General features: G+C 36.1%; 1 protein-coding gene across 2 annotated transcripts in view; it reads right to left on the bottom strand.

Annotated features, from left to right (window-relative positions):
- LOC145243914 (sialin-like) overlaps positions 1–24,759 on the bottom strand; it is a 285,719-nt gene that overhangs the window by 226,978 nt on the left and 33,982 nt on the right. Inside the window, exon 1 of one of the 2 annotated variants that reach the window (XM_080107026.1) lies at positions 17,912–18,067. The exons of the other annotated variant lie outside the window; for it this stretch is intronic. Coding sequence (XP_079963152.1) covers positions 17,912–17,969 — 58 coding nt within the window. The 5' untranslated portion in view covers positions 17,970–18,067. Of the gene's footprint in view, positions 1–17,911; positions 18,068–24,759 lie in introns of those variants that run through there. 2 annotated transcript variants of the gene reach the window in all.

Genomic DNA, 24,759 nt, shown 5'->3' with positions numbered 1-24,759 from the left:
ATCATTTTCAATGTTATTGCAAGTTTCATAATACAAACTGATTTTTGTATGTATTATTTGAATTCTTCGGATTGCTGGTCTCATCTTGAGTGTCATTTTTACAACATTTCGATTGATATAACCTCCGACCTTCTTCAGGTGTATCCTGTCGAACTCGGGAATCTTTATTTATTTATGGAACCCTTTATTTACTTGTTCCATCAGTTCTAACAGGATAGAGGTCCTAAGTAATTTGCAATCATATTTTTTGGTCGCCCACACTGAGAATTGAACCTTCAACCTTCAGGAGAATATCACTTTTACAACTGATTTTTCCAAATACTCTAACCACTGTGCCATGGATCCTTGCGGACAGTTCTAGTATGAATTTTGGGAGCCTTAAACCTAATTTTTATTTCTAGTTGTAAATATCACTATTTATTAGTAATTATTATCACTATATACAACCGTGTCATATATAGTAATTCGATATAATTGATTTTTATACATCGTAAATTTCAAATTTCAACAGATGTTGAGAAATATAACCATACAAAAAAATCTATTTATTTATTTTTAATGTTATGTTTTCTTTCTTATAAAAAATACTAGCCTGGGTGCCCGGCGTTGCCTGGGTATTGGGGGGGGGGGGGAGCAAAAAAAAAAAAAAACGGTGGTAGTTGGCAGGCTAGCTCGAACCCATACCACAAAGGGGGAAAAGAACATGAAAAAAAAAACGTGACGTCTTTGCTATTGCGTCCAGCACCAAACCGGAATTGGCGAAGGTTTAAATTAAGGCTAGTCAATCGAAAAGAGGGAATGACTTTCGAAAATATTGGCGAAAAAAAGCGACCCCTCCTTGTAGAAAAGTGCCCAGTTGAGGGTGAAGGAATTAATGTTTTTAGCCAATTTTTCAATATTTGTCGTCCGAAGTGTCAAGCTTCAAATTATACTGATCTCGTGAAAATCCGTTGTCTCTTTCGAAAGTTTTAGGTAGACATACAAACATACATACATACATTTAAACAGACAGGTGAGATTTATATTATAAATGGTTCAGCATATTAGGTCCTACTGTTCTATAAACAGGACACCAAATAATTTTTAAAAAATCTATAGCATATAATAGTACTGCTTGCTGCATAATTACTCTAAAGAAAGGATAAAATTCATCTACTTCCTTTCAAACACTGTTGAAAATCACTTAAAATTTTTTGTGAAATTTGCTAAAATTCTATTTGTCTGATGATATATAAATGAGTCTTGCAATAGTAAGCCACTAACTTATTGCTAAAAATGCAATGTAACTCTTTGTGTGAACTGCATGTGTAAATTTTATCTTGAACGCTTGATTTTTAAAATAAATGACATGTACCCAGTTATCCTATTTATAGAAGAGTCAATATTTCGTTTTATAAATAAAATAAATAACTTTTTTTTTTCTTTCAATTTTAAGGAGAGTAGAAAGTGGAAAATGGGTTTACTTTCGGAAACTTCGTAATTCTTGCTTCCCTTATTTTGTCCTTTAGTCCTCACATTTCATGGGCAATGTTTTTTCTGTGTGTCAGTCATAATCTATTCCATCTAACACTTATTATTAACAAGTGTTTGACTTTGAAGTAGTATAGTTTTAGCTTCTTACACAAAGTGGCTTCATGCCTTGTCTGGAGCGATTTCCATTTAAAAAAACAAAAATGTGTATTCCAACCCATTTTTAGTCATTACACAAAGTTTTTAACTCAATATTAAAAAAAAGTAGATACCCTGGGACTTAATAGGTTAAGTAGAAATAAATTCTAAGTAATGTCACTCTAAACCACTATGCCACGGCACATTACTAGTGTGCCATGAAGAAGTTATAGGTGGAAGTTACAAGTTGGTAAAGCTGAATAACAACTTTCATATCAACTGAGGCTGTTTGTATCAATGAATACTCACACATCATTACTTAGATAATACTGATGTTCATCAAATATAAAAATGAATAATTAAAATGCATAATAAATTGTTTGTTTAAATTGTGTGTGCAGATGATAAAGAGGGTCGCTTGGTCCTCTAATCAAGAATGATTACAGAGGATTGCCAAAATATATGATACAACCAATATACATTTATTTACAGTAATGACACAAAAGTAAGAAACTGTTCAATAACGTACAAGGTATAAAAGAGTATTTGCAAGAGTATAAAAGAGTATTTGTAAGAGTACAGCATGAGAGTATAAAAGAGTATTTGCAAGAGTATAAAAGAGTATTTGCAAGAGTAAAAAAGAGTATTTGTAAGAGTATAAAAGAGTATTTGTAAGAGTATAGCATGAGAGTATAAAAGAGTATTTGCAAGAGTATAAAAGAGTATTTGCAAGAGTAAAAAAGAGTATTTGTAAGAGTATAGCATGAGAGTATAAAAGAGTATTTGCAAGAGTATAAAAGAGTATTTGTAAGAGTAAAGCATGAGAGTATAAAAGAGTATTTGCAAGAGTATAAAAGAGTATTTGCAAGAGTATAAAAGAGTATTTGTAAGAGTACAGCATGAGAGTATAAAAGAGTATTTGTAAGAGTATAAAAGAGTATTTGTAAGAGTATAAAAGAGTATTTGTAAGAGTATAAAAGAGTATTTGCAAGAGTATAAAAGAGTATTTGTAAGAGTATAAAAGAGTATTTGCAAGAGTATAAAAGAGTATTTGCAAGAGTATAAAAGAGTATTTGTAAGAGTATAAAAGAGTATTTGTAAGAGTACAGCATGAGAGTATAAAAGAGTATTTGCAAGAGTATAAAAGAGTATTTGTAAGAGTATAAAAGAGTATTTGCAAGAGTATAAAAGAGTATTTGCAAGAGTATAAAAGAGTATTTGTAAGAGTACAGCATGAGAGTATAAAAGAGTATTTGCAAGAGTAAAAAAGAGTATTTGTAAGAGTATAGCATGAGAGTATAAAAGAGTATTTGCAAGAGTACAGCATGAGAGTCTTTGCAATAAATACGGGTGCATTGTTTCCAGGCATCTGTATTGCTCTGTATCCAGGAATAAAGAGAGAGAGAGAGAGAGAGAGAGAGAGAGAAGATAAAGTGGAAACGGATATAAGGTACTAATGCCCATTTTTTGGTAAAAAATGAAATTGCCTGAATTAAGGGGCGATAATTATGTTTACCTTATTGTCACAGGTTTTGTGTCCGTGTGTTCACTGTGTGTGAAATGTGATTTCCACACTTTGAACTGATCTATGTTTATGAATAATGCTAAACGTTTTGATGCTTTATACAATCTCGTTTACAATATTAACAAATTCGTTGTAGCTATTTCTTAACTAATATTTATGTATTGACGTTTCGAAATTTTTGAGATGAGGATTGGTTATTCATATTATTTGGATTCATTGGACTACTGTTCTCATCTTGAGTGTGATTTTCACGTTTCAGTCGACGTAACCGCCGAACTTTTTCAGGTGTATCTTGTCATACTCGAGAATGTTTCTGTCGATCTCGGGAATTTGGACAGAATTTCGAGCAAAACTCTTTATTTACTTCACGGGGGTAGCGTGCTCTTGTTCCATTAGCTATAACTGGATAGAGGTCTTAAGTAATTTGCAATTGTTTTTTTTGTTTTTCAGTCACCCACACTGAGGATTGAACCTTTAACCTTCAGGAGGATATCACTTTTACAATTGATTTTTCCAAGTACTCTAACCACTGCGCCACGGGTCCTTCTCGAGTTCGACAGAAATAATCCCAAGTTCGACAAGATACACCTGAAGAAGGTTGGAGGTTACATCGACCGAAACGTTGTGAAAATGACACTCAAGATGAGAATGGTAGTCCGATGAATGCAAATAATATGAATTTATGCATTGATAATTAAGGTTTCAACCAGGAAAAATTAGATTCTGAATACCTGATACAACTTATTTAATAAAAAATGTCCTTATATGATGCTTTGTTTGTTTATTTATTTATTTATTTTAGGCTTTATGACTAGAATATATTCATTTTTTTGTGATAGATGTGCCAAGAAAATTTAACGAATTTCATAGTGTGCCACCATATAAAAAAGGTTGGGAACCACTGCTCTAAATAAGATTTAACCGATAAAACATTGCTAAACAAAAAATAATATAGTAGTTAAGAAAAATAAAACGATACAAAGGTAAAAATACAAAAAAATCCCAGGTAACACCGGGCACCAACAACTCGTTATTTATCTACTTTTTTTTTTTTTTTTTTTTTTCAACTAAGGGTTCACCATTAATCAAGATCCGGAAGCCACTCTAAGATAAAGGTTAGAGTTAGGGTTAGGGTTAGGAGAGCCACTCTAGTATAAGGGTTAGGGTTAGGGAAGCCACTCTCGGATAAGGGTTAATAAGTGTGAGGTAGATGGTCAGACATGACCAGTAATGGTGGAACTTAAGTAGGGGTTGATTATTTAAGATGACGGCTCAACAGGAACTTATTTAGATTAGATTTGAATACAACCATGTTATAGTCAGCTGAGAAGCAGCCCCAAGATATTGTGTTCCACAAGCTGACAGTTTTAGGAAAGAAACTCTGCTCATGGAATTTTTGTTTGGTTTTAGGCACAGACAGAGAATGAGGGGAATTATTGATGGTTGTTGTCGAGCACTTACCATAAAAGTAATGATAGATCAGAGACAGACTCGCAACGTCTTTTCTGCGAGAAAGAGAAGGCGGGAGGCAAAAAGGTCCTCGCCCACTAGATTTCAAAGACAGTTTTGTATCCCGTCAAGGCAGGAAAGGGTACTCTTAAGAAATCCTCCCCTAGGACGTACTTGAGTTTTGTACAGATAGAGGATTGAGGCGGGAGTAAAATACTTTCTGGAGCGATGGAATGATCCCAACTTAATTTTCAAAGATGTACATTTTTAATACAATAGCAATCAACATATCAATTTTTGTTTTGCACAGCATAATGTTTTTACATTACTGTGTGAAAATGTTTTGTACTTGACGGTAAATATTAGATGAACTCGAAGTGCGAGAAGAAGCGATAAGACAATTATGGCGATTTCACAGATTAAATTAGTTATGCTGATTCATCCAACCATTTTAAAGTTCTAATTTCTTCATAAAAATTAAGCAAGTATGAGGGACTTCCAAAAGTAATGTCTCCTACTTTTTTTATTCCATCCGAATGGATCAGATATACGGCCTTACTTTTGGAACGACCCTCATAGAATTACTAAATTAACTTTTTTATTCTTTTACGAGTCGCAAGTCTACCAAGAAAATATTGGAAAAATAACGATAAATTTTTAAGCTGAGCATTTTGTAAAATATTTAATATGGCTGTCTTTGTTACAAAAGTGATTATAAATGTATAGAAAGTAATAGTAATTAGGTTAGAGAGAATAATGATACTAATAACAATACTAATAATGATACAAATAATAATGATACAAATAATAATGATACAAATAATAATAATACAACTAATAATAATACTAATAACAATACTAATAATGATACAACTAATAATGATACTGTTATATTCCTAAATACTTAGGAAATAAAGACAAACGTGAGTTACACCGAGTGGTATGTGTAATGGGGTTTATTTATAATACAGAAACGTAAGGCTGCTCGCCTAAGGTAAATAGAAGTACATAGTAACAAGTATGGGGAAGAAAGTCTGATAATCAACACGTAAGACTATCCGTCTTACTGCGACTGCTTGTCTGCCGCTGTCTGCCGCTGTCTGCCAAACAGTCCAATATATATATACAGTTTGTAACCGGTGTATAGCCAGTTATGTTCCTTCACAACACCTCCCCCTGAAGCTGAAATCTTCCTGATTTTAGCTTAAATACCTCTTCCTTTTAGGGTCAGGGCTTAATCTCCTGGTAACTTTTCTCTTTCTTGCGCTTTTCCTTCTGGTCAGCGTTACCCGGGGTAAAGGTTTCTGTCCAGCCCGTATGTTCGGTTCAGGCGAAATATTCATTGTTTGCGGTACACACGCTGGTTTTGGTATATCAAAAATATCGCACAATGTTTCCATTGGTGTCTCTTCCACATTTGGAGACAGTCTGGGACGTATTTGATTTCTGTGTCTTTTGCAGACAAAACTTAATCCTTGGATGGTATAGACCATGCTCCCAATCCTTTTTTTGATAATACCTTCAACCCACTGATTTCGTCCATTTTGAAAATTTTTGAAATATACATTTTCACCTGGGGAGAAGCACTTGGTATTAAGGTTTTCTTTTTTGAAAACTTTCTTTTTCTCTGGTAGCAGCCTATCGAAGACAGATCTTATCTTTCTTGCAAACATTAGCTCAGCCGGGGAAGAATTGACATTATTATTAGGATTTGGTGTCACCCTGTAAATTGCTAAAAATGTTTGAATACATTGTTCGTCTGTGTCCGTAGTAAGATTTTTCTTAAGTGCCCTTTTAAACGTATCTACAAATTTTTCGGCCAACCCATTCGATCGTGGATGGTACACAGGTGTTGTCATATGTAGAATATTTAGTGAGTCACAGAATTCTTTGAATTCATGAGCAGTAAATGCTGTTCCATTATCGCTCACTAAGGTTTTTGGCACTCCAAAACGGCTAAAAATTTCATTAAGCGCACTCACAGTGTTTTTTGCTGTTGGATGTCTAAACTTAAATATTTCTGGCCATTTTGAAAAAGAATCTACAATAATCAAGTAAAAATAACCATTTATAGGTCCCGCATAATCAATATGCAGACGTGACCAGGGTAGGTCCGTCTTTGGCCATGGCGTCGTTTTTACTGGAGGATCTCGAGCTGCTAATTGACATCCTCTGCATGTCTTGACACATTTTTCAACTTCCTTGTCCATACCAGGCCAGTACACATATCCTCTCATAAGGGATTTCATTCTCGAAATGCCCGGATGACCTGTATGAAATTCCTTCAGAATTTTCCTCTGTAACGTTAGTGGAATTACGATCCTCTCACCATACATGAGCACATCTTCACAGATGGAAAAAGGCGTTGTTTGATCTACCTTTTTATTTTTTTTTATCCATCCCAATTGATTTTTCATTTTCTTAATGAAAATGTCATTTACTGCCTCTTTTTTTATTTTTTCGAAAGCTACCGGAAGTTCACGTATCATATTACACATTGAACTTGTACATTCACTTTCGTCTTTAAGCGCAGCAATTACCGTTTCTTCGAAACTTTCGCTTCTTTTAGGGATCAACCGTGATAATGCATCTGCGTGTCCTAACTTTTTTGAGGATACATGTTCCATCTTAAACTGATAGTTTAAGAGGGTTACAGCCCATCGCTGTAATCGATTCGCAGTATGTGTGGGAATGCCTTTCTTTGATCCAAATATGGTAAGTAGGGGTTTATGGTCGGTTTGCAAAATAAAAGATCGTCCATGGAGAAATCGATTGTACTTTGTAATTCCAAATATTATCGACAGCGCCTCTTTTTCAATTTGGCTGTAATTTTTCTCCGCTGCAACCAACGTTCTTGAAGCATGGGCGATAGCTTTTGTCCTACCATCCTCATACTTGTGAAGTAATACAGCGCCAACACCGTAATCACTGGCGTCCGTTGCTAGTATTAGTTCCTTTTCTGGATTGAAATGTGCCAATGCTAAGTCTGACAGTAGACATCTTTTGATATTTTGGAAAGCAGATTCACATTCCTTATTCCAGTTCCATTTAACACCCTTTTTCAGTAACTCGTTAAGAGGAGCTCTTAAATTATGTATGTTAGGGATGTAAATTGCATAGTATTGAACTAATCCCAAAAACGATTTTAATTTTGTCACTGAATCTGGAGCAGGCATCTTTTCAATTGCTTCAGTCATTTGTGGATCCGGTCTTCGACCCTCTTTGTCGATTATTTGACCTAGATATTTAATTTTTTTCATAAAAAAATCGCATTTTTCTGGGCTCAATTTAAAACCAAATTCCTGTATTCTTTTGAATACTTCTTTTACATGCTTCTTATGATCTTGCAAATTTTCACTTTTAATTAGGATATCGTCAAGGTAGGCCATTGAAAATTTCAACCCTGCCAGCATCGTGTCCATAATTTGCTGGAAAATAGCAGGAGCAACCTTTAATCCAAAAGGAAGCCTCTTTAGCTTAAAAATGCCCTTATGAGTATTTATGCCTAAGTATTTGGAGCATTCATCGCTGATCTTAATTTGCAAGTAAGCATCTGAGAGGTCTATCTTAGAAAAAATTTTTCCTCCGTTAAGCTTAGAGAACAGATCTTCTGCGGACGGAAGGGGATAATTATGGTCCAATAGACAGTCATTTAAACCCGTTGAAAAATCTCCACAGACCCTTATTCTGTTATTTTTTTTCTTTACATACACGGTTGGACTTGCCCAATCTGTGTGGTTAACTTTTTCAATGACTTCCAGTTGTTGAAGTCTATCCAACTCTTTTTCGATTGCGTCCATCGCTGAAAAAGGCACATTCCTTTTAGGTTTGAATACTGGAGTGGCATTTTTCTTTAATTCAAATTTTGCCTCTGTCTTAATACAGAGTCCTAGTCCTTCGGCAAAAACATTGGAAAATTCAGTTTTCAAATCCTTCAGGAAGTCTTCCCTTTGGTTTGCTTTTTCTGCAGTTAAAACGTTACAAAACGAATTTATGGGTTTCTCCCATAAATTAAACAGGACAATCCAATCTACCCCAAACAGGCATGTATTCTTTCCTGGTACGACGTACACTTTGGATTTATGAGTCTGGTTAGCGAATGTCACTTTGCATTTTAATTCTCCCTTGAACTCTAATCTTTTGCCGCACACACTTCTCGCCGTCTTTCTGGTTTTCGTTAATTCAGGTCGACCTATCCTTTTCCATATATCTTCATTTATAATACTAATATCTGCACCGCTATCCAGAAGCAATGTAACCAGATGTCCATTTATCCGAACATCAACATATTTCCGTCTTTCGCAGCTTTTTTTTCTATTCATGCGAAGCGTATTTACATTATCGGTCCCTTGTCTTTTCTTCTGGGCACAGTATGTTCCCTTGTAACCTCTGAGACCACATTCATAACATATTTTGTTCCTAAACCAGCAGGTCTTATTGTTGTGTCTTAAACTACCACAACATTTACACTTTAGCTTTGGGTCTTTGTATCCTTTAAGGATCCTGTGTTCTTGGAACCTGGACTTTCTTGTGGTCCCTTGCCTTTTTACTTGCTGCACCTTAAAAATATTTTTCTCTTCAATGCGAGTGTTGTCTTTCTTTATGTTAATCAGACGTTGACACTCTTCAGTGACTTTTTGCAATGTTATGTTAGGATCCGCCTCCATAATTGTTAGGATCCGTGAACGTATATCTTTGTCCCTTGGTGCTGTGAGACCTTGTACAAAGATTAAACATTTAAATTGGTCTGCGGAAATTTCATTCAATTTAAATGATTCGCATAAACAGTTCACAGTGCAAGCATATTCTAGATAGTCTTCAGCTTCTGCCTTCTGAATGTTCAAACATTTGTATCTAGAGTGAAATAGGCTATCCCTTTTATCAAATATTTTCGACAAGGTACTAATTGTTTCCTCGAACGAAACCTCCTCCGGTTTTTTTGGTAGAATTAGATTTGCATACTTGGTGTTTTCATCAGTACCCAGTTTTTGTAGTAGCAGGGTAACTTTTTCCTCATCGGTCCAGTCTAAACATCTTTTCGTAAAAATTGTTTCGTATCTTCTGTAGTATGCAGGGAAAGTAACACCAGTATCCGGGGAGTAACGAAATTCCGTTAGTGAATTTGAAATACCCTCGGCAGAAAAATTAGTCTTCTTCCCGGTCGACGTTAGAATTAGCTTTTCTAAATTCTTTTGCTGTGTCGACATTTGTCGTTGTAGTATGTTTGTTTGTTCTTGTTGTGCCTCTAAAGTTTTTTGTGTTCTTTCTTGTTGTTGTTGCAGCTGTTGCCGTAGCTGTTGTTGTTGAATTTGTTGTTGTTGTTGTTGTTGCGCTAAAAATTGTTGAGTCATTTTTGTCTGTTCCTGGATGCTAAGGGCTAGAGCCTTAGTTAACTCTGCTAATTGTTCCATGTTAGCTTCTAGTACAAAAATGTCTTTTCGAATTCTACACAATAATTCCAAAGAAAAATCGTAAATTTACGTATATCGTAAATTAGTAGCAATATGCAGACACAACACGTTTCAACAAAGTTCATCCATAGTAATTCAACAGGCTTTGTAAAATAATTCTTTTTTTTTTTTTTTTTTTTTTTTTTTCAACAACGTAAGTTCATACACAAAATATTTCTTACTTCCCACGACAAATAGTTCCAATTATTTATATAAAGGCAATAACAAACAATTAATTTTCCAAAAAAAAAAAATATATATGGCTGCCGTTCCCACGTGGCATAACATGGTACAATAGTCGTTGTATTTATATTTTTTCTTTCGAAACTCGTAATCCTTTAGTGTAGTTTCGAATTCAACTTGCGACCATTTTTTTTTTTTTTTTTTTACTTGTCAAAATAAATATAAATTCCACTTTACCTTGAACATGTTTCTATAATTTCTTGTGAGTTCTTTACGAAGAAAAATCCGTACTTTTCGCTACTTTAGGTAGGAAAAATTTTTAAATTCATTGACGCACGTGGTCAAAAATCCTTGTGTAGTTTGTTTTTTTCGTAAAACAAAAAATCCTTGCATTGTACACAGTCCTTGGTACGGTAATTTATCTCTGTTAAGAGAAAGAACATCCTTTCGTCGCCATTGTTATATTCCTAAATACTTAGGAAATAAAGACAAACGTGAGTTACACCGAGTGGTATGTGTAATGGGGTTTATTTATAATACAGAAACGTAAGGCTGCTCGCCTAAGGTAAATAGAAGTACATAGTAACAAGTATGGGGAAGAAAGTCTGATAATCAACACGTAAGACTATCCGTCTTACTGCGACTGCTTGTCTGCCGCTGTCTGCCGCTGTCTGCCAAACAGTCCAATATATATATACAGTTTGTAACCGGTGTATAGCCAGTTATGTTCCTTCACAACAGATACAAATAATAATAATACTAATAATAACACTGGCCAACAATAAAAAAAATTGTCATGGTGTTTCAACTGTTTTTATCTAATTTGAGAGCGGCGATTCCAGAAATGCTGTCACTTTTTTTTCTATCAGGCCTAGTTTTTTTGCTATGGTACACCCCCGCCCCCTCCATAGGAAGCCGGTAGCTACAATAAAAACAGGCAAATTCAAGAAACAGTATTTTTATGTAACTTTAAGACATATATTTGTGAAATCACACCAAAATATTCACAACTAAAGCTTGAAGTTTTAACAAAAATGCTAAGCATAGACATCATCACCTATAAATTGACGTTTTACTGATTTTCTAGAATGGGGGGCTCCGGCATAAACGTGCTTGATAGACCAACAGTAGTCTGCAAGCATGGTGGCATCCCAACAACCTTGATAGCAATCTTTAATGTTGCTGATGTCTTTATAGAACCGCTCTCCTTGCTCATCGCTTGCATCACCTAGATTTTCTTCACAAGATAGCTAAAAAATGCAACTTGATGCTCATATTTGCACCCAGTTGATGAAGACTTATGAGCAATATTTCAACAAACTCTTTGTAGTTGCGCGATTTTATTTTTTCCAAGTAGAATTTTACTACATTTGTAAACGCCGTCCAAGCACTCAATTCTGCAGGATTCATAAAATTACAGAAAGTTGCATCATTCATTAAATTTTTAATCTGGGATCCATCAAAAATTCCAGCTTTTAATTTCTCTATGGTTAGGCCTGGAAATTTCATGCATATATATTTGAAACAGTCGCCATCTTTCTCAAGAGCCTTCACAAATTGTTTCATGATGCCAAGATTTGTGTGAAGAGGAGGAAACACAATTTTGGACTGCTCCACCAAAGGAGAAACCAGAACATTGAGAGAACCCGGAATCAGTTCACTGCACACAAACCAATCTTTTTTCATTCAGTGCTCTGTTCTCTGCTATCCCACAAACACAAGAAGCAGGGAAATTTTCTGTAGTCACCTTGTAGCCTGAGGATAAACTCAACCATTTTCAAATTAACATATATGATTCATTGATACTGTCTGTATGAAATCTTTTTCAGAAAAAATTTGCTTTCATCATAATTTTTCTTTGAGGAACTGATCTATATAAGTTGGCATTATGAAGAACACATTCTAAACTTTTTTGGAACTGTCTCTAAAAAGGCGCCAATCTTAAGAATAATACTGTTCAACGTCATGCTGGCAACATCGTTGCAATATACTATATCGTTTTCCTGAGTGAAATATGGTAAGTACTTGCAATAACCCTTATCCCTGAGTGGCCTCCGGGCCTTGATAAGTGGTGATCACTGTGTAAAAAAAAAAAAGAATTCAATATGGTGTTTTTTATAGAAAGTTATGAGAGCTCCAGGCTAAAGTAGATTTTTTCTTTAAGCCTCGAAGATAAAAGTTTAGAAGATTCTTTGGAAAGGTTCAGATCTCTAGCCAAATCATTAAGTTCTCCTTGAGAAAAAAAGCTGTGGTAGTGAAAAAGGAGGAAAACCGATATCTGAAACAATGGCTTCACTACTGTCAGTAGAAAAAACAGGCGCTTAGGATTAGGTGGAGTGTTTGACACGAGGTTTAAGATAGACCGAATAATGAAGAAAAGAATGAATATGTTTTTATGGCTGATATGGAAGAAATAAAAGTAATTTCTCGGCAAAGTAAAGTTGACATTGTCAACAAGGAGTGTAGCTGACATCCATGAAGATATCGGCAGTAGAACACGTGTTTTATGTTAAAGTGACGGACCACCAAGTAGGTGATAAGAATGAACTTGAAAGATGGAAAGGCATAACTGATAATAAAGTTTCTTTGGAGCAAAGGAGTTTAAGAGAGGGAAAGGAAGAAAAACGAAAAAGAGAATTAAAGAGAGATATGCTTTAAGAGAGAGAAAATAAGAAAAGATATTCGAAGACAATAGAAGGGAAGGGATAATCTCCAAACGATAGAGGAGGAAATGCTAATCTTAAAGAGATGGTGGTCGGAATTGAGGTTCCATAAAAAAAACATTTTGTTTAGCAAACAAAGGAAACTTGCCTGCTTGCCGTCAAAGAGTATACACCTCAGCTTTGGGCTCCTGTCTAGGGCCAGATAATCTCCCAAAAAAAACTAAATTGATAAGCTCTTCCTCCTCTGACTGAGAAGCTATCTGAATGACCCTAAGTTAAAAACATCCTGCATCTTGAAACCGTTAAGAACCTGAAGAATTAACTTTCCTTTGCATAGAGTGTACCCTGAAACATCTTACGAATAATTATTCTTGTTTATAAGAAAATGATTTCTGAGTTATTATTGAATTGCTTTGATTTGAAACCCCAGTTATTTACAGCGCCGACACCACTACCAGCCATTCACCAAAGCACCTATGAGAAGAACTGAAACCCAGCATCTGACGATGAATGAATAGCCAGTGGACTTAGAGTCATGCACGTTTTGTGTGCTCTGTGCATCAGTGTGGTAGTTCCAGTGACAAGTAAGTGTCTGGTTACATTTTGAAGGGTCTGTTTTCAACGAATATCACATTTAAAATTGTCGCCGGCAAGTAGTTCTCATGATATTATGGCCTACATTGTTCGATCTATTCCTTATAAATTCACTGGTCGCCATTTTGAAAATTGTTGTTTACAAATCAATCCGGCCCCCCGTTTACAAAAACAAGTCAATCCGGTCTCATTAATTTTTTTTTTCGGGAGGGGGGGGGGATCATTCATATCTCTTTGTTTTGCTCTCATTTATAATTTAATTTTGGAGAGGGCGCCATTTCATCCCCCCGTGATCCCCCCCCCCACCAAATTTGAATCGCATCAACCTCCTACAAAAAAAGCGAGGGTAATTGTGGCCTGGTAAACCAACACAAAATCTACCTTTAAAAACTTGTTTTTAAAGTTTCCGGGTACACTGAAAACGAATATCGCAGGACCAGCAACTAATTTTCACGATACTAAAAAAGATACTTTTCCGCATGTTTTATGTAGTAATATAATGCGGCGGCCATTTTTGTCCATATTTTACTTAGTTTCCACCTAAGCATTTTCGTTTAAAATGACTACTTTCCCAGATTTTCGGGTATGCTGAAAATGAAGATCGCACTTATATTTTCCGCAAATAAGTAGTTTTCCAGATATTAAGCAATGTAATTCTGTTATAAGTGGGGGCTATTGTACGCACACGCGCGGCAAAAATATGCGTGCGCTTGCGCGTACAACAATGGCCACCACTTATAAAGAATTACATGCGATATTTTGTTGTAAGTGATGGCCATTGTTGTACGCGCAAGCGCGCATATATATATATATATATATATATATATATATATATATATATATATATATATATATATATATATAAGATTAACTCTTCTTTATCTTGAAAATTCATTACGTCATTTCTGTTTTGAACAAATATGGCCGCTGCTGCGCGCTGCGGTAGGTGTGACAGAAATTTCGTGAAAATAGTGAATAATTCCACCCCATCTTTCCAAGCTTATAACTCCTCGAAAAATGTAATTCAAGCCCTATTTTTTTTTCAATTAAAGGAGCAAGAACCAAGGTTCCATTAAAAAAAAAAAGAAAAGAAAAAACAAATAAAGTGGTTTAAAAAAAAAGGTTTTAAACTTCAAACTTTACAGGTAAAATTCTAAAAAACACTAAGTTTTTTTTTTTTTTAATTTGAATATATTATTTATTGACCTTTTCTCTTCAATTTGTGAGTAAATTAATTATTTACTTTTCGGTGAGTAAATTAATTATTTACTTTTTAATAGAAACTTGAAAATTGGGGTGGGGGCGTGAATTAAAAAAAAAACGTTTGTCTAAAATATTATATTCGGTTTATTGGAAAGAACATAAAATTTCCCATTAACCCTGAAAATATCGTAAAAATAGAATCAATAGAAAAATTTTGATAGATTTTTAAAGTTTAAAAATTGAAAATATTGAGTTCGGAAAATTCATTACTGTTTTTAAAAAAAAAAATATTTCTATTACTTTTAAAACAATTTTAATAGTTTATTTTGGAAGTATAATCCATAAAGAAAATAAATAACCCACTTTTAACGGAGAAATTATGAGATTTTTATATTTTATTCGCAGTTTCGTGTTAGGGGTGTCAAAAATCCCTACAAAAATTACACCGCTAACGCCACGGCGTAACATTACTACATGGAACATGCGGCAAAGTATCTTTTTAATATTGTGAAAACTAGTTGCCGGTCCCAATTTTAAATACGATATGCGTTTTCAGCGGTGCCCGGAAAACTCGTCCCGGGAAAACTCGTCTCCGGAAAACTCGTCTCCGGAAAACTCGTCTCCGGAAAACTCGTCTCGGGAAAACTCGTCCCCTTTCGCTAGGTAGGAAAACTGGTCCCTTATTGAATAAATATCGATTGAAAACACATTTTATGATCGTTCTTGAAGGAGAAATTGTTTTTTTAAATAGACTATAGCCCCCCCCCATAATATTAAAAAAAAATTTTTTTATTTGTTTGATGTTTTTTTTTTTTTTTTTTTAAATAAAATCAATTTTCTAAGTGTCCGTTTTCTACCTAACTGGCTAAGTTCTTAGTGGTATCACTTATTTTAAAGCGTTTATTATGTTCATAAACGAGACCGCATATTTTTTTATATTAATATAAAAAGAATTTACTTATTTACTGTTGTTATAAAAGGGTAAAATCGATTTGGGTTTGTATTACTGTACACATAGATTCGAAAAAATTGTCAAAAAACAAATATATAACAAATAAATGTTATCAAAGGCAAGATAAGTTACTTTCCTACCAAACTGGATATATTTTTCGTGTTTTTATTCAATGTAACATGTTTATTCAGCTCGAAAAACATACAGTGTTTACCTATAGCGGCCGACTCTCTCTTAAACACAGTAAGTTCGGGAATAGGTGTTATAAATAATAAACTAGACAAAATACTATTTAAAAAAACACCGAATATATGTCAACCTATGTCACGGTAATATATATTGAGCGAATTTCTAACAGTATTTTGTCTAGTTTATTATTTTTCGAATCTATGTGTACAGTAATACAAACCAAAATTTTAATATTTTTTGAAATATAATTTAGAGAGGGGGGTATATCTCCCTCGGAAAAACAACCAACAAAAAATGAAATTAAAAAGAATCTTGATAAACGATAGCGGATTTTTTAATAAAATTGATTAATAAATTTATTTAGTGATTACTTTTTCTCTGAATGATTGATTTTAGAATTTTGAAGTAAAAATTTAAAAAATTAAAAATGAGTTAACGAGAGATGGGTGGCATCTCTCGCGCCAAAAAAATATTTCGCTTTTGATTTATTAGTTAATTTTTGCAAAATTTGACAGGACGACAATAAATGTGGATAATTGATAGAATTATAATTTTAAATAACGCATGAGTGCATTGCATTTGGTATGAGAGAAAACGAAAACATAAAACAAAAAACTATCATAATTAAAAAACCAAAACAAAAAAGTAACGCTCCCAGTTTTTAATTTTTTTGTTTTGTTTTTTTATTATTATTTTTATGACTCCAAAAAACATCGTTAAAATAAGAACCAAAAAGTTTTTAAATTAACTTTGTATGAACATAATAAACGCTTTAAAATAAGTGAAACCACTAAGAACTTAGCCAGTTAGGTAGAAAAAAAAACAAAAAAAAACATTAAACAAATAAAAATATTTTTTAAAAATATTAGGGGGGGCTATAGTCTATTTTAAAAAGCAATATCTCCTTCAAGAACGATCATAAAATGTGTTTTCAATCGATATTTATTCAATACGGGACCAGTTTTCTTACCTAGCGAAAGGGGACGAGTTTTCCCGAGACGAGTTTTCCGGAGACGAGTTTTCCCGAGACGAGTTTTCCCGAGACGAGTTTTCCCGGGACGAGTTTTCCTAAAATCGTTTTCAGCACCCCTAAAAACTATAGAAACAAGTTGTTGAAGGTAGATTTTGTGTTGGTCTACCAGGCCACAATTACCTTTTTTTTTTTTTTTTAATCTTTTTAGATGGGGGCGGGTCATTTTATTTCTCGCTTTGGTAATTGTGGCTTGGTAGATCAATAATATTCATTCACAATGGCGAAATGAATACATCGTAAAATGTAGGCCTTAATATCATGAGAACTACTGACAGGCAACAATTTTAAGCGTGACATTCGTTCGAAACAGACCCGAATTCCTCGAAAAATAAACTTTTTAATGGCAAGTCTTCATTTCGTCTACCAGCTCACAAATACCGCCCCCCTCCTCCCCAAAAAAAGATATTGTTAAACTTGATTAAACTTACTATTTTGGGTGCTAATGTAGAGAGTGATCCGCGCTATTTTATAAATCGTATTTCCACGTTTAATTAAAGTTTTATTATATTTTTTTATTATTATTCAATTGTAAGATTAAAGTACAGAATAGATACAAAACACCCTCCCCTCCCATGGCTTTTTAAATAATAACGTTATTATTTCAGCACGGATCACTCTCTGCATGAGTACTCCATTTTAAATTAAATAGCACGGTGATATAGGCGCATAAGCGCCAAAACCCTTTATCCAGAAGAGTAACTTATATTGCCTTTGGTAACATTTATTTGTTGTATATTTGAACCTTTGCCTTTTTTTTTTATTATTATTATTATTATTATTATTATTATTCTTTTTTTACGATTTGTTGGCTAAATCACACACACACACACACACACACACACACACACACCGTTTTCTGCGAACTTTGAGTCGGGTGTTATTCTGAAGTCCCAATTATTTTTTAGTGTGAAATCATCTCAATCCAACTTAGAACGTTGTTTACAACCGATTTGTACAAGCGAAACAATCTAACATCTCGGAATAGGGGAGTGTGGGCGAAAAAATTATTGAAATAAATTTGTTAAAAATTATTGAAATAAATTTGTTAAAAATTGATCTTACTACTTCTTTGATCATCTTTCTGTTGGTCATCTTGAGTTACTGGTAAATAATTCGCCATGATTGTAGAGCGCACGTAAAACTTCTTTAAGTCATGAAGTAAACAAGAAATAAACAATACATCGATCGCATGCCGGTGAATCGGGAAAATATGTCCCAGTTTAAAATAAATTCCTTTCATGGTGGAACAGTTGTCTGTTTAGCCGAGGCTGTCGGTGGCCTCGGTTTAGCACCCCTGCCAAAGTCTGAATATAACACAAAGCTAAGACACATAGTTCAGACCAATAAAAAAAAAGAGGTACTTTGGACTAGATACAAAAATACCCATCTTAGAACAAACTGACATTCTGACTAAGCGACCTTACCTACTTACCAAAGGAAAAGTCAATGCTTGCAAGAATGGCTTCCTGGATTTCTTTCTTTTTTTTTTCTTTTTTTAATTAAATTTTCACCCCAAACAAGGCAAGTGCCACTTTGAAGTAGGGGGCTACTATCGAGGACATAATTTGCGGGGGCATTATGAAGGGAGATGAGTAGCAAGATGTTTGTTCACATTATACTTGAACTTCTGCATATCAGTACAGTTGGGAAAGCAGAATCCCGGAAGGGAGTTCCAAAGACTTGCAGTTTTGGGGAAGAAACTATTGGAGTAAAAGCCTTTCTTACACCTAGGGATCTCTATTGTAAAGGGTGAGACTTAGTTGCTTGTTAGGTTTGTCGGAGGTAGTCATGTTGAGGAGGCACAAGCACTTGCAGTTCGTCAGAGCACTCACCATTAAAGTACTTGTAGAACAGGCAGAAGGATGCAACATTTCGTCAATGAGACAGAGGCTGAAGCCTAGATGACAGTTCAGGACCTATCAGGTTGGCGACTCTCTTTTGAACCCTGTCCAGGAGTGAGAGACAAGCAGCAGATGCACCAGCCCAAATGTGACAACAGTACTCCATACATGGGCGAATGGTGGCCTTATAGAAGTACAGGATACTTTCAGGCGTAAGTAATTTTCTAGCACGGTAGAGAGAGCCCACCTTTTTTGCAGCAGCCTTGGCAATGTTCTCAATGTATCTGTTCCAGTTCATGTTCTCTGTAAATGTTAGGCCAAGGAGTTTAAAAGAATTACTTTCAGGCAATGTGTTCTTGGCCATTGCTATTGGTGATAGAGAAGGTTTCTTATAGTTATTGAAGGAAACAAGCTCAGTCTTGGCAGCATTAAATGTGACCATCCATTTTTGTCCCCATTCCATTACAGATTGAACGTCATCCTCTAGTGTTTCTGCCATTTCCTTAGATAAGGGTTCATTTGTTTTCCCCTCATGCCTGTTATAGAGAGTTGTGTCATCGGCAAATATACCCATCTCCGAAACATCAATTTTATCAGGGAGGTCATTTATGAATATCAGGAATGATAAAGGTCCAAGGATAGACCCCTGAGGTACTCCTGCATTTATATCATATTGTTTAGATGTACGACCGTCAAGGACAGCTTTGATTTTTCTCTTACTTAAGAAGGATTTAATTACATTATGTATTCTTCTAGTGATACCATATGATCTAATTTTCGTTAGAAGACCATCATGTCATACCCTGTCAGAGACCTTAGATATATCAAGGGCTACCACTCTACCCTCCCCTGTTTTGTCCAGTGAATGGTATATACATTCAGAAACTACAGTTAAGATATCTGCTGTTGAACGGGCTTGCCTAAATCCATATTGTTTGTCAGTCAGGAGTTTAGCAGCTGTTAGGTGTTGGACTAGGACTTGATTAATTAAGGACTCAAATATTTTGGCAAAAAGTGGGAGGAGGTTAATGGGGTGATAATTTAGTAGGTCAGTTCTTTCACCAGTATTCTTGAAGACTGGTACCACAGAAGTGGTTTTCCAGCAGTCGGGAAAGCAAGATTCGTTAAGGCATTTATTGTAAAGTTTGGAGACAACTGGAACAACCTCAACGGAGCATTTTTTTTTAATAGTCCATATGCTTTTGAGGTGTCTAGGTTTTTTATGATACCATGTACCTGAGAAGGGGTGATTTTCAAATCATCTAGTGTGGCGCCTGTCCGCAAAGGAAAGTCGGGGAGGGAGTGGTGTGCCGGGTCCAGTGTGGAGTTTGAGGCAAACCGACTGGCAAGCAGATTATCCTTGTTGGTTGCCGTGCAAGAATCCTCATGATTGTTTAATAGTGGGGGAATCATTGACTGCCCATTATTTACTACACTGTTGTAGATTTTCCAAAAAGTCACGGGTTCCTAATTTCTGTGCTTCAATGCGTTTTCTGATGGTTTCAGTATAATCTGTCTTAGCTGTCGCTATTACTCTCTTACAATTATTTCTAACTTCTATATACTTCTGTCTGTTTGAACTGGACTTATGTCGGTTGAATCTGTGGTACGCATGCTGCCTTTGAGCAATGGCAGCTGCACAAGCAGAAGTAATCCATTAGGGAGAATGGGGCTTGCTATAGAAAATCCAAGCCAGTTGCTGTGGTAGACATTGAAGTCACCAAATACATGTACTTGTGCGCTAATATCAAGGGAGAGTGCTATATCTATGCTGTCAAAGACTTTGTTTATTAGGGTACAGTCCTGGATTGAGGGAGAGCGGTAGAGAAAATACAAATAGCTAATATTATGTTGCATATTTAGTCTGAAGCACATAAAGGACTGGTCGTCTCATTCTAGTTTTATTTCTCTAGTCAGGGGGAGGGTGTTATGAATATAGACTCCAAGCCCATGCATATGTCTGTCCGAATCCTTACAGCAGAGTGGGAGATAATCAGGCATGTTAAAGTGATTAGAGGGAATGGAGGAATGAAGGTTAGTTTCACTTAATGCTAAGATATCCGGAGTGTTTACAAGGAGAAATGATTCAACATCATCTAAGTTAGTTCTAAGCCTGCAGATATTTGTGAATGCAAGCCTCAAGGGAGGAGGCAGGTTGGTTTTCTTTGAGTTTGGTCCTGGTTTAAACGTAATTTTTGTTTGAGCTGTCATTTCATTTTATTTAATTTAAGTTTCAGTTAGAGTGAGTGAGGGGTGCTGGACAAGTGGTTGTGCAGAACATCAGACATGCAATACAAGTAGGCCATCAGCTGTCCTCACTCACAGGATTGTGGCCTCAGGAAAGCCCACCAGGGATGAGTGCAGGGTACCTTTCCATGCACGACATGACACTACAAACATCCTAATATTATACAACTGTTGATGGAGCAGCCGCTCTAAGCACTACCAAAGAGTTAGGGCCTCTGTACTATCAGTCGGAAACAGCAGGCAGGAAACTGTCAATCTGGTACCCTCAATCCATTAGGCAAAGTCAGCCCAGTCGAACTGCACCAACATATATCGTACTGAAGCACCCCCACTGTGTCCAGTTTAAGGGGATGGGATGTGGCGGGAGCAAGGAAAAAATGGGGAAAAACGGCGTTCATTGCCCTAGTCAGGAAGCAAGGTCAACCACTGGGTGATTCTGACGAGTCCCTGTGATAGCACCTCTACGCCTGGCTAATAGGCAAAAAAAGGAGTATGAAAGCTGGGCGATAGACAGAGCCTATCTACTCCTTAAGCAGTTTAGGTTTGCCAACTGGTGATTTGTTTGAGTCACCAGCTCTAGGAAGGTTGTCGTCCAGGACTGAAGAGGGCTCCCTCCCCTAGGTTTAGCTTCAGAGTTTTCCTTCTCCTAGACGGATGACCTAGGAAGATCTACAGGTCCATCAGCACTAAGAGGGTTCGCCCTGTGCCTGGGTCCTAATCCAGGGATTTCTATGACCCCGCATGGGTAATTAATATTAATTGGTTATTTAGGTTAACATCTACTGAAAAAGTATACTCCTCAAAGTAATTAAAAGGACATTACTATGCTTTCCATTTTCATTTTTAATGGGAGAGGGTATAGGTAAAAAATCATGCAGTGGAAGCAACTAAATTTGTAATAGCATTGGTTTGAGAGAGACGAGTTAATGTATGGTTAGATATAGTTTTGTAAGTTCAGGAATAGGAGAACATGTTAAAGTATGATCTACTTAATATTAGAAATTAAACTTTGGTGCCCAAGCTGAGTATTTAATATGACTGAAAGATAAGATATATGCTCAATATAGATACAAGAAAACATTTGATTTGGAGTACAGTTATACCTGAAAGATATAGGTCATGGCGTATTCTGTAAGTATAGTTAAATATAGATGGATCGATAAGTGGCATGTTTACACTGTATACGAATGTATGGAATTTTAGACATTGAGTTGTCTTCAGATTTCTAACGAAGGAGCATGGCTTCGCCTTTCTCTTAATGTCCGGAGGTTTGTATTTACAATGAGTACCGGTTCAGTTTGTGCATAAGTTATTGCAATACTATCTCTTATCAAAAGAAAGGTATTAAGGGTTGTTGTTCATTACAGATCACTTTAAATCTATGCATAGGATTATGGCTAGTAAGCATTTATTTAGAGGCTTAGTTATGGGTTAAGAGTTTAATCAAAAGCATGCCTAAGAAATCTTTAGGTGTTAACGGGTATCGATTTACAAAATGTCAGCCTATTAGGGTTAAGTGTTGAGAGCTAGGACCCCTTTAGGTTATGTAACAAATAGATTATAACTTTCAACTCAATCCGAAGACCAGACTGTAAGCAACCGGCATTTATCTTACTTTCTACCAAAGTTTAAATGTGGCACAAGGTTAGAAATAATGTGGTGTGGTCCCTGGTTTTAGTGGAGACAATCTTGGAGCATCTTTGGGTAATGCTAAGAACACCACCATCATTTTTAATATGAATTGGAGTGTAAATGTTCTTGTGTTAGTAAAAGAATAAATTGTAGGATATATACAGGATGACCCCCCCCCAAAAAAAAACGGGCCCCATGTACACTTTATGTGATATCTGCATTATTTATTCACCGATTGCCCTTATTTTACAGGACATGGCAGAATCAACGACCGTGAGTACACCAAGACCCCAGTGGCAGCTGGGACAAAGAATACACTGTGTTAAATTTTACTACAAGACTCGTTTAAGAAAACCCAGGACAGTTTCATACGTCAGTTCGAATGTGAAAAGGCTCCATCCAAAAGCAGAATTCAGAACTGGGTGGACCACTTCGAGAAGTATAGGACCGTGGAGAACCTCAACGCTGCCAGAGAGAACCGTCCAAGCCACTCAGGACGTCCCAAGAAGCGAACAGCCGAGCTGGGTGAAAGAGTCAAAGAGTCTCTCCAACTGAGTCCGAAACGCTCTGTGCGTAAGCGAAGTCAGTCCCTCGGTATGTCCTGTGAGACTTGCAGGAGAGTGCTGGTGAACGATATCAGGGATTACCCATACAGAATACAGACGCTGCAGACCCTTACAGCCTCAGACAAGAAGCAGAGGAAGGCTATGACAGTCAAGATGCTCGAGAAGATCGAGGAGGCACCAAGTTTCCTTAACCTCCTTTGGACCTCAGATGAAGCCCACTTCCATCTTGATGGAAAGGCGAACTCCAAGACAAATGTCTTCTGGGGGTCCTCCAGACCCAATGAAGTAGCCACCAAGCCTCTGCACTCTCCTAAGTGCACGGACTAGGCTGCAATCTCGGCCAGAGGCATCATCGGACCAATCTTCATCGAAGGAACTGGCGCAGCAGTGACAGTCACCAAGGAGCGGCATGTGGAGGTCCTCAAAACCTTCAAGAGTGAGCTCTAGACTATCTACCCGTCGCTCATGAGCAAGTTCTGCTTCCAGCAGGACGGAGCAAGTTCTCACACTTCAAACCTGCCCCGAGATTGGCTGAAAGAGAACTTCGGAGGCCGAGTGATCAGTCTCAAGACTGATTTTGAGTGGGCATACCATAGCCTGGACCTAAGCCCCCGATTTATTTCTTTGTGGATATCTTAAGGACAGAGTCTACGTAGGGAAACCCAGAACCATCACGGAACTCAAGGAAGCCATCAGGGAGGAGATGAGAGGCATTACCAATTCGGTCTGTAAGAACGTCATGGACAACTTTGTGCTGCGCCTCAAGAAATGCACGGAGCTAAATGGAGGTGATTTAGAAATGCTGTAGAACGGAGAAAAAAAGGCCAAAGATCCTAGTGTTTTGATGTGATGTTTTGAATATAATAAACTAGTTATGACCAAAGTTTCATTTCATTCGGATAAAACACTAAGAAACGGGGCCTAATTAGAGTTGGAGCCGTTTTTATATCGATTTATCGGACTACTGTTCACATCTTCAGTGTGATTTTCACAACGTTTTGGTTGATGTAATCTCCGATCTTCTTCAGGTATATCTTGCCGAACTTGGGAATGTTTCTGTCACTCGAAATTCTGTCCAAATCCCCAAGTTCGACGGAAACATTCCCGAGTTCGGCAAGAGGTTAGAGATAGCATCGACCGAAACGTTGTGAAAATCACAATCCAGATGAGGACGGTAGTCCGATGAATCCATATAATTCGAGTAACCAATCCTCATCTCAAAAATTCAGAAACATTATATATATATATATATACACACACACACACACACACAGAGTAACCCAGATATAAGAGACTTTCTAGTTGTCCCTACGTCTCTCCTATATTCGGGTTACACTTCTATTTGAGTTTCTTATATTAACACAAGCTCTGATTTAATATATATATATATATATATATATATATATATATATATATACAGAGAGAGAGAGAGAGAGAAAGGAAGAGAGAGAGAGAGAGAGAAAGAGAGAGAGAGATGTTGCTTGTTTTTGTTTTTGCGATACATTTTGAATGAATTCAATCACCTACGATAGTGCAAATGCGAGTTGGGAATAATTTTCCCTTTAACCAATTTGGTACCCCCACATGGGGAGCAGCATATATATTATTTTTTAAAGTATAATTA

This window comes from Euprymna scolopes, chromosome 22 (assembly GCF_053919585.1).
Source record: "Euprymna scolopes isolate OS-2025 chromosome 22, ASM5391958v1, whole genome shotgun sequence".
NCBI classification, from domain to species: domain Eukaryota; kingdom Metazoa; phylum Mollusca; class Cephalopoda; order Sepiida; family Sepiolidae; genus Euprymna; species Euprymna scolopes.
This window is presented reverse-complemented; position numbering and strand designations above follow the sequence as displayed.